The following is a 16,795-nucleotide window of genomic DNA, read 5'->3' as shown; positions in this document are numbered from 1 at the left end:
ATGTACTCTGATTCCAATCCCGATTTCCGCCAGCGTGGAGACGGGCAGGTGATGATTTCCGCCAGTCCCGTCGAAGCAAAACCGCTAGTGGCGGGAATCCGACCGCTGAGAATGCGGGGAGATCTGCGGGAATGGCACGGCGTCTTCCACTCAATCGGTGCCGTTGGTTCATCTCCCATGCAGGGGTGCCAGATTCTTACAAACAAAGGGTTTGAGGAACGCTGTTTCCTGTTGTTAAGTATACAATGTGAATTTTGCTTAATAGCTGGTACGATACAATGTGGCCCGGCAGTTGTTTTCGCGCCGGTCAATGAACCTCTTGGTTTCTGGTTTGAAGTTGTATGCATGAGAAGCCCATGCGTGCACCCAATGGAACTTTACAGTCTACCACAAGGTCTGATTCCCAACCTTCTTAGAACTATCCAAATCTAATGTGACTAATATTATGAGATTTCCCCCACTTCTGAAAGGACATGCTGATATCCGCAATGGAATGGCGGTGGATCATCTTGAGACTCGTCCCCGACCACAACACCAGAACGCTAGCCCCATCTTCGAACCGAAACCAAGTGGGACAGCAAGCCCTCATCTCGCGCACTTCGCTAATCCAATGGAATCATATTGGCATTGGTGGCGCCATCTTGCAACAACGAGCGTCCAACGCCCCAGCAGCCTCATTGGCTAAGTGGTATAGCGCCTCACTAGTAATGAGGAGATCGCCTGTTCGATTCAGGCATGAGGCAACTCAGAGGGTTAAATTCCCTCATAGGACCGTTTCTTTTGCCGTCTTTTTTGCAGTTCCTCGCTTTTCGTTTTAGTAGGCGTTGGGCGGGCACCCGGATTCTAACAACCGACAGCCTTCAAACAACAAGGATGCAGAATGAGGTTGGGCTTGTCTATTGCATAGTGGTACATCTACTAATAGGCTAGATAGACAATGGAATTTTCTTGCTATAACCAATCTCCCTATCGTGAGGCCATCTCCAAGCCTAACGTCCATCGCCTCTGCAACACAGCGGCCAGACCAAAGCTCCCAGCGACGAACACAACATCGTCGACCCAAGAAAGATGATCAACGGTTGGAAGTGACCAAGCCCATATTCGCTCTTATTCATCATCCTCCCTGCCATGAGCGCCGCAGAGATGGGACCGATGAGGATGTTCCCGAGCCCTTTCCCAAAAGCCATCAACGCGTAGACCGGCCCGGGATCATCAGACAAGACGGATCCGAACCGCTGCCACAAGCACGGGAAACCACCCGTGGCCAGCCCGAAAATAATCGAAAAGACCATAAGCGATGCCAGCGACGAGCCATAGCCCCAGATCGTGAAGCTGGCCACGGCAGCCGAGAAGGAGGACACGAATACCAGGGTGAGCACGTTCTTGACCCGGTCCGAGACGTAGCCGAGGGCGAGCTGGCCGAATATCATGGCGAGATTGTTCGCGGCGAGGATTAATGCGCCCGTTGTCCCAGAGAGGCCTAAGGAAGTTGCGTACGTTGGCAAGTAAAGTGACGGAATGTAGTACCCTAGGGCCTCGAGGAGGTTCACGAATGCGAAGCAGTAAAACAGCGGCTTCTTGAAGAACGTAAAGTCGTCTTTGCGAAGAGTACCTTGTCTGGAAACCGGCAAGCGCCCCTTGAGGAGCGGTATCACCGGCAAAATAGTGACGAACTGGGCGATTGCTATTGCCCTGAGCGTGGTCTGGTACCCGTACTTCGCCAGCAGCCACTCAAGAAGAAAGGGCAAACCAACGCCGCTGCAGCCAGCGCCAGTCGACATGATACCGAAGGCAAACCCGCGTCGCTGGACAAACCACTCATTCAGCATACGGAGGACGGGGTAGTACAACAGGGTAAACGCGAAGCCGTAGAGGACACCCTGCGTGGCAATCAAGCCGGGCACTGATGACATGAACGATGCGACAGCGAGTGAGACGCAGCAGCCCAGCCAGCCGACGACAATCATGTGTCGCTGCCACGCCTGAAATCGCGCCACCAGAGGTGTCGCTATCGGGCCGCCGAGGAAGTAGACACTTGTCGCTACGGTTCCGATCACGGCGATATTGGAGTCTTGCTGAAAGCTTGGGTGCTTGGTGTAGTAATCCTGGAACACGCCGTAAGACAGCGGGAATCCTGTACAAATGCGTTAGCAAAACGGCCCATTCTAATGACCAAGGGCCGCATACCCCATAAGACAGCCTCGACTACGAAGGAGCCAAATAGAAACTTCCAGGCAAGCGGGCCTTTATCTGCGGGGGGCAAGGATTGGGCGAAAGTATCATCGTTGGTAATCGCTGGATCTTGGGCCACGCCTTGAAGCTCAACACCCTGTGTTTCCGAAGGCATCGTGTCAGAGGACGCCAATGTGGGTATGTGGTTGTGAGGAAGAAGAGTGGATGGACTGCGACATCGAAGCAACAGCAAGCCGTCTTCTTATGTAAATTTGTACCCCGCTCGTTCAGACTTCCATGCGGCATTATCCCCGAAGTTGCATTTCCGCCAACTTGGCAAAAGCCAGCCATCGTCGTCATTTTCATGGTACCGTGTCTGGCTACAGGAGATCCCGTTGATCGCTCATCTTTGGCAGCAATTCGGTTGATATACCACATTTCTCTGCAGCCAAACAAGAATTCACTCAATTTGAAAAAAATTCTGGTTTGCTACTGGTCATCTATCATTCAAAACTTTAGAAAGCACAAGTTTAGGAGCGAAATAACTGCGGTTCAAATCTAGTTTATTTCTGCTTTCTCTCAATCTTTCTCAGAACTCTAGCAGGATTTCCAGCAACTACATGGTAAGGTGGGACGTCCTGAATAATGTCAGTCCGAGTCAACATCAGTAATCTCTTCTTCACATGAAGCCTACCTTGGTCACCACGCTCCCTGCTCCAACTACGCAGCCATTGCCTATCGTCACACCAGGAAGGATGATGACGTTTCCTGCCAGCCAGCAGTCATCTCCGATCGTGACAGGCTTTCCATATTCCGGGCCATTCGTGCCATCCCGCAGGTCCGGGTCCAGGGGGTGAGTCCCGCTGTAGAGAGAGACATTTGGGCCAAACATGGTTCGGGACCCAATGGATACAAGGCACGTATCGATTATGGTGCAGTTGAAGTTGATGAAAACATTCACGCCAACTTTTATGTTTGTTCCATAATCGATGTTGATGGGCCTCTCAATCCAGGGATAACTCTGCAACACTTGGTCGTCTTCCTCAGTCGAGGCGCCAGGGGCAGGGAGAGGAGTGTCGTCATTCGTTATCCTACCCAGTCGTTATTGAATAAGGCACTCGAAGGAAGGAAGGGTAAAAGAAAAAAAGGAGAAGCTCGCCGCTCACTCTTTCCAATGCTGTGCTATTTCTCGCCTGGTCAAGTCGCCTGCCCTGTTGAACCGGCCGACTGCTTCGCCACAGCGTCGTCTGGCTGCCACAAGATTGGGGGTGAATGCATAGTACAGCTCGCCCCGCTCCATGCGGGCGAGGTTATCCGCCTCGTCAACGTTGGGGACCATGGCAAAATTGAATTGTCCGTTTAAAAGAAAACCCGCAAGAAGGCCTCAAAAAACTGAAAATTGAGAGGAACACCTATTTGAAAAGATTGGGGAAGAGACTTAGCTCTTAAGCTTCATGTGAAGACCTCTCAGAACACTTACAACTGCAGCAGGGGAGAGACTGTGGCCCTCGAGCTAATCCCTTTTCAGCTTTAACTATGCGCCGGTACGTACCGGGCCAACGGGACAACTTTCCTTTCGCTTTATCCGAAGCCTCTGTGAGGAGTGTTTTCCGTAAACAACGCAAATTTGTATTCCTACCTTACTTACTGCTTCGAGCCAGCCGATCTCGGCTACGTCCACAATTACTGGCCGCATCAATCACTCAAGTCCAAATCTCTGACTTCCTATTCTGGCGTCTATCAATAGACCAGCCCCTACGTTCTGTGGACCCCGGCTCCCACAGGCTGTCACCGAGGGTCCACCGAGTTTCCAGTCTCATCAGTACGACACAACTTCTCTGGGTCACAAGTCCAACCCAACCAATTCGTTAGCATGAGCAACCACCAGACGTCGATTCCAAGTTCAGAAAGCCCGTCACAAGTACCTGCTACGCCAAGTCAACGGTCAAAGACCGGTTGCCAGCAATGTCGCCAACGCAAGAGAAAATGTGACGAAACCCACCCGCGCTGTACCTCATGCATCAAACGAGGGCTCTCCTGCAACTGGCAGCCTCCCAAACGCTGTAGTCAGCAGATCGCTCGCCGCCGCCATGCATTCAACAAAGACTTTGCGGTCCAGTCAGAGATGCGCTCTCTGATCACCGTGTTCGCCCTCCCACCGGCATCTGTACAGGACCGATTGATGTCGCATTTCCGCGCAAAGAGTCCCCGTTGGCTTTCGGCAAGCGGCGGCGAGAGAAGCGAAGATTATTTGGGACTCGTAATCCCCGTTGCAATTCGGAATCCTATCGTTCTCAATTGCGTCCTGGCGTTGGCTGCGGGCGACATGTGCAAGTATGAGCCGGCGAGCTCCAACTTGCTCGGCCTGACGCATGGCTTCTATGGCCAGGCCGTGGCTGGAATCAACGCAGCTCTGAATAAGCAGAATGATCGGTCTGGAAATGCTGCAGGTTCATCGCATCTCAGCGATGGCCATGAAGCCTCCCCGGGAGACGACGTAGTACTTGCAATCATCCTCCTCTGTGTTCATGAGGTGAGACTCAGCTTGCGGATAGTAAACTCGCACTAGAATTACTAACCAGCGTAGGCTGTCAACTACACTCATAGTGATAGGCTCATACCCCATGTCAATGCAGTGGCAGCTCTGTGTTCTGGCAGTTGTCAAGACGCGAGGACAGATTCTCCTTTGCGAGCAATCACTATTGAGATATTCTGCTACTTTGCTGCTTTGATATCATTCTCCCACGGTCGAGAGCTTAAACTCGACTTGGCATCTCATATTTTCAACTCTCCTACTATTTGGGGCAACGGGTTTCACGGAACTTTGCTAGTACATCGATGCCGCGAGATCTTTTCAACCATTCTTAAAATATCTGTTCTCATCAAAGACGCTTCCTTAGTTTCGGCAGTTCCTTACCCTGTTGCCATCGAGCTTCGAAAATTTGAAAGCCAACTTCTGAGCCTATCAACCGACGCGGAACTCGGTGCCGCAAAAACACACGAAGACACAACTTCAGAGCTATACCGGCTCGCCTGTCTTGCGTATATCAAGCTACTTCTTACGCCAACACTCAGCCATCGCTCTCTGGAAATTCAGCTTCTTGTAAGGCGGTTTGTTGTCGAGCTCAGCCGTCTCCCATCCGACTCTCCGGCGAACAACATCTTATGCTGGCCACTGGTTGTCATTGGCCTTTGCTCGGTGATGGCGGTCCACCGTCGAGACATTGGAGGGAGACTGAGGAGGATGCACGAGACTTCGTGGAGGTCCGACATTGTAAGCAGAAGCGCTGAGTTCTTGTCCCAGAGATGGAAAGAGGATGTGCCATGCGATCACGAATGCAGGGAAGAACAGTCTCTAAGTGTGATTCAATGCGCATGTAACACCTCACGCTGCATCCCAAATGCTGCGAGGCGACACTTTGATGTGCCAATAGTATTACTTTAGTAACAGAGGTCGATATGGATTCAGGAACGGGAAGCCATTCAGATCCTCAAGTTACCTAAGAACCAGTGAAGCATCGCGCTATCTACAGGCACTTATTGCTGAAGAGTCATCCATACGTGCTGCTCATAACTTCAGAAATTATCGCGTACGAAACTGCTGTAAGGAAGCTCCTTCGCAGCCAGAGTAGTACACATCAATACACAGAAATGATCCTCTGCCCTATGCTGGTCTCATAATCGCTGTCCCTAAACCCGACCATAACAGATGGTGACTAAAGCTTCCGACTCTCAACAATCAAATTCAAATACTTCCATGTGTTTTGTACAATTGTGCTTCAATTTGCAAGTATAAAAAATGGCAATATTATCATATTAGATATTAAAAAGTCGGCTTTCTAACATAATGCAACAGATGTAATAACAAAAGCGCAGCCTTTTTGAGTCTGTTTTCATGTAGCCGAATGACGTATAAGCATCGCGGGTATATCGTTCTCCGTTCGAATTGCGCATATTCCATCGTGTCGTCCACTCATTGACCGGACCGTGCCGGCGAAACCATGTCGTTGAATCCCCCATAACCTGAGTAGATTCCACCAAAAGAAAGGAGGCCTCTGGAGCCCCGCATCCGCCGCACCTGCGGTGTAAAGACCGAACCCGACGCATCGTGTCCCGCATCTTCCACCCATGACAACAGCAACCCCTGGCATGTATGGATATCTTCATCGGTATCCATGCCGGGTAAATCATCAAGAGCCGGCGGTGTGGTGTTGCGGGGTACGGATGTGGTGACAGCTCATGCCTGTTGAAGCCAAAAGACTATTCCCGTTGCTGTTGGGCCCGCCCAGGATACCCTGTGAATCACTCCATAATGGGCTCTCCTCTCCTAAGTCGCCATCCTTCTCTGACCAGCCAGAAAGACGCCATGACGGGCGTCGTCAAAAGAGCGAGCAGACCACCGAGGACGCCCTTGAAGATTTGCGGAGCCCATTGCTTTTGGAAATACCAGTCCCAATCACTGCCTGTTCCTCGCTTGCCAATCGCGACCAAGATGCCAACCGAAGGCGCCCATAGTAGGAAAAACGACACGACAAAGATCAGGCCGATGCGAATGAACTGATCGACGAGGAACGCGGGCCACTTCTTGGAGCGTGCCGGAACAACTTGCCCACCATCTTCGATCGGAGCCAAAAGCATGAGCCATCGCCAGAGAGGACGAACAGGCTCTCTGTAAAAGCCAATAGGACGGATGGCCCCGTTCTTCAGATCGTGCTCGACAAGAATAAGCTCAATGAACCACGTAATCATAGTTTGGATGAGGATGGTGACCACTGCATCTCCAGCGAGGGTGTTGGGCAGCTGGAACAGGCGGATAGGGTGTGTTGCCAAGTTTTGGAATGAGTACATGCCTGCAAATCCATTGTTAGCTTGCTATTCAAGTTTCCTCTGTAGTGCCTGCACTCCCGTTGATAGAAATTCCAACGGTTTGGAAGTGTTGAGTTGAACTCACCATAGGCGATGCCAAAGTTTATGCCTCCAGACAGAATAGCGGCGCCGACGCCGTCAAGCCCAAAAATGTAGAACGCCTGATGAGCCGTGAATCGCAGGGTGGGTTGTTTCTCGTGGTGGCTGTTTGGCCGACCCTCAATGGCGGTCTCGACATCGCCCACGCGTCCTCCACCTTCCTCGACAGCATTCCCCTGCGATGCCTTCTGCTCCGAACTCTCCTCCACTGTCTGTTTCCAAAATCGCATGTTGTCTGTTGGTCCGAAGTTTCAGGTCCCGGCCCAGATCTTGTTCGAAAAGTCAAGAAAAAGAAGATGTTGCGATATCGTCGAACCAGGACGCGTCGTTCAGCAAACCATGCTTTCTGAAATCGGATAGTTGGTGTGGAAGAATATCACTAAAGGCAGAAAGGAGGGCTTCGATGATGGTGGGTTCCAGGGTTCGGCAGCCTTTTTTCTTTTAACAAAAAAGGGGTCCTGGATGAGGCTGACCCATGATCGCCGCTAATTTCCGGAACGACCGGGGAGCGTCGTCGAATTTTTTGCATGTCCCTGCTGTTGCTCGGTCAGTGGACTGTGAGATGGGCATAATGGATGCCAAAAAGCAAGCGATCAGTCAAGCGACATGCTAAAATCCACTAGTTTGTTGTTGAGTGGTGAATCCGCACGTACAAAAACAGGCCCGTGATCACTCGCCACCGCTTATTGAAGTGGGATAAGTCAGCGCACAGACAGCGCTGCAAGATCGGAAGAGCCGGGGTTGCTACATAATTCGACAGTTGATTTGCCATCTAGAGTCATAGGGCAGATGCAGGTGGACACGCCTGTCTTTACCGTTCTATGCATGATCGATCGACCTTATCGCAAACATACCCGCCTTGCATGATGCTTATGTCGAGGCATGTTTCCTCTTCTGGATACTCGAATCCTCCAGAGACGTCAGTTTCGTAATGGAGGGACGGAATCCGAGCTTGAGTTTCGGTCAAAACGTGGCTGTGCATCTTCGATAACATGCAGGGCCGGTTTAGAGTTGTTCATGCGAACACGGGGCCTGGGACAGGATTTGAAAGACAGACTGGAAGAACCAGAATCAAATGCCACGATGGTCCCAGTTCCCCCAGTTGCAAAGACGTAGGCGAACGCGGGAGCCACATCTGCCAGCGCATACGGATCGACAGATGCCCGCCACCAGAAGCTTTCTGGACAGGTTCCCCATGTGTGTCGGGGTGGGCGGCCCCGCTTGGACTGACTGATCGCCTCCGGTCCCGATGGGGGCCATCCCGGATGCAACGGCTGAAATGGATCTCTTCCGCGCCCACCGTCCGTTGCCAACACCGCCTTCAACATGGATTTTCCTACGATGTTGAACCCTTCGAGAACCATCTCCCACCAACCACACATGCAATGCATGGAACGAGAGACAACGGGTCCACGATCGAGAAGGCCCAGTCCCGTTCCAATGTGCATCAACCACCCTTTTTTGCGTCTCATGTCTGATGTGAGGGGAAACGAGCGGTTGGGCCAGGCTTTACCCCTCTCTCTATCCCTTGGAAAGAAAGGCGATGCAGACCCATCAAATATGCTGTTTAAAGCACCTGACATCGAATGAAAATGCCACACAAACCAGGAAGCCAGGCCTACATGAGATCAATGACTCGTCAATCCGTGAAACAACCGTCTTGTCGGGCATACATATATGTGGCTGGTCGTACCCGCTCGCGCCCCTGATCCCCCGCCCCCAGCTTTCGTTCCACCAAGGCCGAGCGACTGTGACATAAGAGGCGAAAAAACGATCCAAACGTGCCAGGCGCACTGAGAAAAGAACGGAAACGGTCACTCTGATTGTGAAGACGCGTCGCCGAGCGCAACAACGAAGCTCCCTCTCTGCGAAAGGCTGAAATGCTGGACGGTTACCTCTGCGACCCGGACGAAAAGACGAGGGGATCAGCCATGGATATCGACGAGAAAAGCACTGCCTTTTCAGAGGCACAGATGTGCGCGACTGTGAGCAATGTCTGACCCATTTCCTGCGCGCTCAGGCTGACTCTTTCGCCGTCTTAGCCGCCCAACACCAGGAGACACACCATCAACACCGCGATGACTACGACAATCATACCAGAACCCACACCTCCCGTCCCCGATGCCCAACGCAGGTTTTCCTGGCTTCCGCGGTCGGCAACGCCGTCCCTTCGCAGCCCCACCTTCCGCCGACGCACGGCGAGCCCTTTTGACGATGACGACTACTCGTATTCCGACAGCAATCCCTTCAGCGAGGATTTCAGACAACTGAACGAGTCCCCCGAAGGAGATCCCTTCCGGGATGAGAACCCATTTGAAGACGGGGAGTACGAGCTACCTCCAGGACCGAAGCGAGAGGGAACTTGGACGAAGTTCAAGAAGGCGATGAGTCCGAGGCGGGCAATTAGCAAATGGAAATATCGAAAGGTTAAACCTGGTGCAAACAGGACAGAAAGCCCAGATCAAGACGAAGAAGTGGACCAAAGGGATCCGCACGGACAGGTCTCTTGATTCCGGTTTCTTATGTTTTTCTTTTCTTTCACGGGGCGCACTATGATTTACTGGGATTTTGGGAAAGGGGTATCAAAACTTACGCGACGAGAGCGAGCCGGGGTCTTGCTCTTCCACACATACACACGATACCAGCAACAACAGATTTTGGATGGTCTACGTTGTCTTTGTTTTCCGAGGACTCTGTAGTTGATATCCCGAGAGCAGCGCTCTCTCAGCACATTTCAATGCGAACATTTCAAATACAATCGTCTATGCTATCAGGCGACCCTAAATGAATATCAGCGATGCCGAGTGCTTCGCCATCAGAGACTTTGAGCTCCATACTTGCTCCTCCACAGAGATCATGTCTAAATGTCATCTGAGGTTGTGGCAAGACTATCTTGGTAAGAGCGCATATCATTCAGAGGATTATCTCTCAGGAAAGTTTTGGCTTTGGTCCTAGTGAACACCAGACCTGTCAGTGACAAAGTGAGGGTGCGCATCCGCATGAAAAAGTCAATTCAATCCGAACCGTAATCATCAAAACGCCAACCTAAGAGCTCTTTCAAAGTCTTACGTTTGTCCAAAGTGCCACGTTTTCTGACGTTTGGTTTTCCCTCCGACATCAAACGAGCCTATCGTTGACCAAAGCATTCCCAGATTCTTCTCTGTCAATGACTTGGTCTCTGATATCAAGCTTGCATAAATGAGACGTTGGGGAGACGTGCATGCGCTCAGGCGAAATCACGAGTTACCTACTATAAGGGGCCAACAGAACTTTCAGCATTTATGCCCTTGAAGCCTGTTCGCCAAACTGCTTGGACGCCAAGGAAGCTTCAGACCTCGGCAGTTTCCAGCAGGTTAAAATGCAATATTCATGCGAAGGAGTCCTGTAGGTGCTCCAAAACGGGGCGGGCAGGTGACGAGATGATACCCCTTAACGGAAGCTATCATGGTTTAATCGAAAGGCCAGATTTTGGATAGCCCGAGAGCTGGTGCTGAATTATGCTGCTACCCTTTATCTCAACGTCCAGGACACAACTACGGTATTATGCGTTTCTCTTAACGATGATATCCGCTATGACTTGGGCTTCAGAGGCAGAACGGGCCATTCGTAATCTCTTTTGACCGTAACCCGAAAGTTCCACTCACCGGCTCCGACGACCTCAGTTTTATCCTCTTCTATTCCCGGAAGGACCACTTCAACCGTGACACCGTATGGAACTGAAACCTCTAGCTGTAGCGTCTCTGTCTCATCGTTTCCTTTCAAAGTACGCCATGAGCAAGAAACGGTACCGTGACGACTTAGATGGGCAGCAGATGCATGGGTGAATTCGGCCCCGAGCACCGGCGCCACCCGACAGCGAGTCCAGCCCGGTTCAAGCCTTTGGAGTCCCGCCACCCTCTCATAGAGGAACTTCGCGATGGCCCCAAAGGCGTAGTGATTGAAGGATGTCATCTCGCCGGGGTTAATGCTCCCGTCGGGCAACATGGAATCCCATCTCTCCCAAACGGTTGTTGCACCCATGGTGATAGGATAAAGCCAAGAAGGGCATCCCTTCTCCAACAGCATGCTGTATGCGACCTGGGTATGGCCTGTAGAAAATAGGGCTTCACAGAGATATGGGGTCCCCGCGAAGCCAGTTGCAATCTTGAAGTTGTTCTTCCTTACAAGTTCAACAAGTCTCGCTCCGGCCGTGGTTCGTTGGTGGGGGTTGAGAATGTCAAGGCAAATTGCCAGAGCGTATGCTGCTTGCGTATCTGATACGATGCGGCCATTCTGGGTAACGTACTCTAGATGGAACTCTGTCTTCGCGGCGTCGGCTTCTTTCTCAAAATCGGCTTGTTTGTCTTTGCGTCCCAAGATTGCGGAAATTCGGGCCATGAGATTCAGGCTTTGGATCAAGAACATGTTGGCAACCATCTTGGCATCAGTGGGCGATTTCCAAGGTGCATCGGGAGGTGCCGCTGGATCAAGCCAATCCTAAGCGAAGTGGTCAGTCTTCGATTCAAGCTGTCATAAGTCTGGCGTTGAAGGGAACATACCCCAAGTTGGAACACGGAAGTATCCCACAGGTGAGTCGCTCCGGACTTGTTTCTGGGCAACACCCTCATCCAGGTCAACATACTGTTGTACTGCTGTGCCAAGATGGTCTCATCGCCAGTCTCCTGGTACAGTGCCCATGGACCGAGGATAGTCACGTCGTGCCATATCGCACACGGAACTCTCCTGCACCAAATCGGATCCGGCAATGTTGCATTAGGGCTCACCATTGGAGGAACACCGCCAAGGACACCTTGGTCATACTCGACGTCGATGAGCCAATTCTTCAACATGCCAAAACAGTCGTAAATGAGAGAGGCAGTGGGCGCAAACAAGGCCAGATCGCCAGACCAGCCGAGCCGCTCATCGCGCTGTGGACAATCAGTTGGTACTGAAAGGAAGTTTCCGCGCATGCCCCAGGTAATGTTCTCATATAGCTTGTTGAGCATGTCATCGGAACACGAGAACAACCCAACAGATTTCATATCGGTATGGCACACAACTGCCTCGACAGAGGTCATGACATCGTGATCGCCGGTCCAATCATCGATTTGGGCATATCTGAAACCGTGAAAGGTGAACCGCGGCTCATACTGTTCCACCTCAGCGCTGCCCTTGAGGATATACTCGTCGACAGCTTTGCAGATCCTCAATGGACGAGTTCCAAGTTCTCCGTGCTCCAGAACTTCAGAATGCGAGAGCTTGATGATATGGCCTCGCGAGCCGCTGATGTTCGTCAACTTAAGATAGCCAACTAGATTCTGGCCAAAATCGACAATGGTTTTCCCCGTAGGTGTGGTGATTTGATCCACAGGCTTGATAACCTCAACTCTTCTGACGGGCTCGCCAAATCCAGCGACCAATTTGGTCGACCCGGGTAAGAATGGCAACACAAGAACAGGCTCCCAGCGGGACATATCGAAGTCTGTAGTAGTTATCGGGTCGGACCATTTCTCGATCTCCAAAGCCGCATCATATTTCTCCCCATCGTATATCTCAGCAAGCCTAATGGGGCCCCTAGTGACACGCCAGGAGCCATCGGTGCCGATGTACTCAACGCGACCATCAGAAAATGTGATCTCGAGCTGCGAAACGAGTGCTGTATGAGGGCCCCAGATGTTGCGATGCCCACCCTCGAAGCCAATCCTGCCAGAAAACCACCCTTCTGCAACTCTGACCCCCATGCAGTTTTCTGAACTACTGACGTTCAGTAGATTAGTGACATCGTAGGTCTGATATTGCAGTCTTCCGTCGTATGAGGTCCAACCAGGAGCCATGAAATAATCACCGACTCTCCGGCCATTGATCTCTGCTTCGTAAACTCCTTGAGCAGTGATGTACAGGCGAGCTTGAGCTACGCGCCCTTCAATAGCGAACTCTTTGCGGAACAGTTGTTCGGGATCCGGCGCGGACGTCCCAGGGCCCCAAGGTGCAGCAATACGCTCGCAGTGCCAGTCTGCGCGGTCGAGGAGACCAACTTCAAGATGACATGCTTCACTCCAGTCGGTACAATTCCCTTCCTGGTCCCAGATTCTGACGCGGACAGAGACCTTTTGTCGAGACTGCAACGGCTTCGAAAAGGGCCAAGGGACAAGGAAGCGCTGAGCCGAGACGATTTTGACTGTCGTCACTCGAGGTGTCTGGATAGTCGCTACATGTTCTGACAGCTCGACTTCGTATGATCGCTGGGTGAAATCAGACGCTGCATTCTGAATCTTCCAAGAGATACGGGGAGTTGTCTCTTGAACCCCAATGTTATTCGGTGCGTGATAGTGTTCAAACTGAGCATCGGTTACCATAGCCATAATGAGAGGCAGGACGAGATAAGATATAACGATGATGCTTGAAGGATGTTCAGATTATGCCGATGCGCACAATATGCCTTGGAGTATAGTATGTAAATGTCGGTATCTACTAACAAAGGTCGCCTTCTTGACCTCACCATTGATCCCCGTGTGAATATCCCCTTCGCAATACCGCTCAAGCCCTTCGGGATAGCTTGGAGCGACCTGCGTCCAGGAACTTGTGTCAATACGAAGGGCTGGCCATCCGACACGGAGAGGTGACAACGAGGGGTTGGTGGCCACACTAATACCGAGGAGGTGTATCCACCCGTATTCGTACGTACATCGTATTGATGCGGGGCCACTCCTTGAGGAACACAGAACGGGGTGATCAAAATTGCCAAGTCGCCCCAACGACTAACGCGCGCCGATTCATGCTGTTTTGGAAGTAAAAGGGAAAGAAGAAACTGGTCATGGTTGTTTCTTAGAATAATTCGGGTCAGCGTCGGGGCCGAATAGACGCGAGTGACGTTGAACGCCGCTTCACTTGGTGATCCAGGTTGAAATTCACTGCATGGCTTGTAGCAAAATATCTTTCATATGACAAGTTTCAGTTCGCTGCGGACATCAAAGTGTAATTTATTTTCACAAGTTGGTTGATCGAATTGGCCAAGATGGCGAACGAAGCCGCCATGTTCCAGGCCGGCGATCTGGTTGCCTATAGTCAAACCACTGGTCACGACCTGCCCGTCGAAGAGCTTCGCTTGCCTGCCGAATTCACCTGGGGGACTGCCACCGCAGCCTTCCAAGTCGAGGGCGCTGTTAAACAGGACGGCAAGGGTAAATCCATCTGGGATACCTACACTCATCTGGAGCCATCGCGAACCAATGGCCAGAACGCCGACGTTGCCTGCGATCATTACAACCGTGTAGATGAGGATGTGGCTCTTATGGCAGCTCTTGGTGTGGACGTTTACCGCTTTTCCCTGGCCTGGACCCGCATAATACCATCCGGAGGTCGGAATGACGCCGTCAACGAGAAGGGCATTGCTTTCTACAACAACCTCATCGACAAACTTCTGGCCCATAACATTGAGCCAGTGGTTACTCTATATCACTGGGATCTACCCCAGGAGCTCTATGATTGTTATGGAGGCTTCCTCGACACGGCCGAATTCAAGGCTGATTTTGAGAATTATGCGCGCCTCTGCTTCGCTCGCTTTGGCGACAGGGTGAAGAAATGGGTTACGTTTAACGAGCCGTACATCATCTCGATCTTCGCCCACCACAACGGTGTTCTTGCACCTGGTCGGTGTGCAGCGACTGGCGCTGATACTAAGACTGAGCCGTGGAGAGTCGGGCATACCATTATCATATCCCATGCCTCAGTCGTTCAGATTTATGCCAAAGAGTTCCAGTCTGACCAAAAGGGAATCATATCCATCGTGCTGAACGGGCATTTTTATGAGCCATTCGACGCCGAGAGTCAGGTTCATAGAGACGCGGCGCAACATCGGATGGAATTCTACATTGGCTGGTTTGGAGATCCAGTGTTCCTCGGCCAGGATTATCCAGACTCCATGAGGCAGTATCTTGGCGATCGACTGCCCCAATTCACGCCCGAAGAACAAGATCTCCTCCGGGAGACAGCTTCTATCAACGCGTTCTACGGCATGAACCACTACTCAACCAAGTACGCTCGCGCCCTATCCACTCCTCCAGCCGATGATGACTGGACCGGAAACATCGAAGAGTCTTCAGTGAATGCTCAGGGCGTAGAAATAGGACCGGTTTCTGGTGTACAGTGGTTGCGTCTCGCACCCGAAGGCTTCCGTAAGCTGCTCAACTGGGTCTGGGATCGTTACCGGCTCCCTGTTATTATCACTGAGAACGGATGCCCTTGTCCGGGGGAGGATGACGTTGCTGTTGCGGTTGAGGATAACTTTCGCCAACGTTATTTCGGACTTTATCTCGACGCCATCTCACGCGCGATCTACGAAGACGGAGTGCGCGTGGAGGGGTATTATGCGTGGACTTTGATGGACAATTTTGGTAAGTTTCCCTCCTTGTGACGTTCCAATAGTCCTTGGGGGTAGTGAATTTTGGCTGATATTACTTTCAGAATGGTCTGCTGGATTCGGTCCACGCTTTGGCATCGTACACACGGATTTCAACACACTTCAGCGAACACCGAAAAAGTCGGCGTTATACTTGAGAGATACTTTCCGAAGACGCAGAGAGAACATCTCATGATTCATGAATGTTACATTAGCTCGATAGTTACATTCACTTCAACAGATATCTTGCTACCAGAATGGCCGAAAAGGTCTATCAATGAATTGCGACTCTCCGCGGTATCGGTGTCCGAGCGCGCCGCTTCTCCGCTTCTTAGTCCCGATCCGGATACGGACCCAACGGTGGGTCGCGGCCGCTATTTCCAGCCCGCGTTGAAACGGGTCATTCTGATAGGCACCATATACACCACCCCGAATGTATCCGTGCGGCTGCACTAGGGTGCAAATCATCATGTTGTGAGTCAACAACTAGGCAGAATAGGACTCAGCCTCTACAGAGTTTGGAAGTCAAGTTCTGGGCCTCGTGAGCTCCTCTAAATGCGAGACGAGTGGATACTGCTGCCTGGTTCTGACCAAGGCGATTTCGGTGAATTAGCGTGCTGTAACGCACGGAATTTCTCGATGTACTTTCATTTTTCATGCTGATTCGTCGAACTTCATGTCCTCCCAGAATTACTAGCATTTCACCAATAAGAGACCGAGCATTAATGCCGCTGACAAGTTACATCGGCCTGCAGCTATCACTGGTCCAAATGGCCAGGCGTGATGATGATTGTGGGACATTTCCCAGGTTACCTAAGCAGTCAGCCGCACTTCAAGACACTTCATAAGCCGTCTATTTCAGCTTTGATAAAACCTTTGATAAAACCCTCACTTCAAACTCTCACAGCCGTCAGCTCAAGGCTTTTTGGCATCTTTGCTGCCTGATAACCACTTCAAGCTGACTGAAACGCTACATCATGGAAGAGGTACCTTGGTCCTTTGACACGGAAGGCAGCTGCTTTCCTGATCCTAGGACGTTCAGAGACATGGAAAGCCAACCATCGGGCATGGACTCCCTTTTCCCCGGTTATAGCATCACCGTGAAGCTTTTCAGGCGGCACTTGGGTTTAGACTTGTCCTCGTATGTTCCTTTCATTCTTATTCTGGGAATGACCGGGTTTGCTTGGGCGTACGTCGGTGAACACGTCCGCAGTATCATGAAAACTTGCTTCATGTCTACTGCAGAAATTCGGCCAGATGACGAGATTTATGTCAGTACAT

General features: G+C 51.4%; 6 protein-coding genes across 6 annotated transcripts; 2 read left to right on the top strand and 4 right to left on the bottom strand.

The window, feature by feature from the left end:
• Positions 1-989: 989 nt before the first annotated feature.
• Positions 990-2,347, bottom strand: asaE-1 (MFS transporter asaE; the record flags this gene model as incomplete). Its single annotated transcript, XM_036645380.1, has 2 exons — positions 990-2,134; positions 2,188-2,347. 2 exons carry the CDS (start codon positions 2,345-2,347, stop codon positions 990-992), a joined length of 1,305 nt encoding a protein of 434 aa, XP_036489242.1.
• Positions 2,348-2,735: 388 nt separating this feature from the next.
• On the bottom strand, positions 2,736-3,511 carry CGCS363_v013530 (putative acetyltransferase; the record flags this gene model as incomplete). Its single annotated transcript, XM_036645379.1, has 3 exons — positions 2,736-2,810; positions 2,867-3,263; positions 3,339-3,511. The coding sequence occupies 3 exons, from the start codon at positions 3,509-3,511 to the stop codon at positions 2,736-2,738; spliced, it is 645 nt and encodes a 214-aa protein (XP_036489241.1).
• A 2,963-nt stretch (positions 3,512-6,474) lies between these two features.
• Positions 6,475-7,367, bottom strand: CGCS363_v013529 (Uncharacterized protein; the record flags this gene model as incomplete). The annotated part of the gene is made up of 2 exons (XM_036645378.1): positions 6,475-7,022; positions 7,124-7,367. The coding sequence occupies 2 exons, from the start codon at positions 7,365-7,367 to the stop codon at positions 6,475-6,477; spliced, it is 792 nt and encodes a 263-aa protein (XP_036489802.1).
• Positions 7,368-9,017: 1,650 nt separating this feature from the next.
• Positions 9,018-9,647, top strand: CGCS363_v013528 (uncharacterized protein; the record flags this gene model as incomplete). Its single annotated transcript, XM_036645377.1, has 2 exons — positions 9,018-9,122; positions 9,180-9,647. 2 exons carry the CDS (start codon positions 9,018-9,020, stop codon positions 9,645-9,647), a joined length of 573 nt encoding a protein of 190 aa, XP_036489803.1.
• A 1,060-nt stretch (positions 9,648-10,707) lies between these two features.
• Positions 10,708-13,478, bottom strand: bglO-0 (putative beta-glucosidase O; the record flags this gene model as incomplete). The annotated part of the gene is made up of 2 exons (XM_036645376.1): positions 10,708-11,613; positions 11,676-13,478. 2 exons carry the CDS (start codon positions 13,476-13,478, stop codon positions 10,708-10,710), a joined length of 2,709 nt encoding a protein of 902 aa, XP_036489796.1.
• Positions 13,479-14,131: 653 nt separating this feature from the next.
• Positions 14,132-15,710, top strand: BGL1B-0 (Beta-glucosidase 1B; the record flags this gene model as incomplete). The annotated part of the gene is made up of 2 exons (XM_036645375.1): positions 14,132-15,509; positions 15,580-15,710. 2 exons carry the CDS (start codon positions 14,132-14,134, stop codon positions 15,708-15,710), a joined length of 1,509 nt encoding a protein of 502 aa, XP_036489797.1.
• Positions 15,711-16,795: the final 1,085 nt, after the last annotated feature.

Source organism: Colletotrichum siamense (assembly GCF_013390195.1).
Source record: "Colletotrichum siamense strain Cg363 chromosome Unknown KSG_Cg363_contig09, whole genome shotgun sequence".
NCBI classification, from domain to species: domain Eukaryota; kingdom Fungi; phylum Ascomycota; class Sordariomycetes; order Glomerellales; family Glomerellaceae; genus Colletotrichum; species Colletotrichum siamense.
The sequence above is the reverse complement of the archived record's forward strand: the minus strand, read 5'-3'. Positions and strand labels throughout refer to the sequence as shown.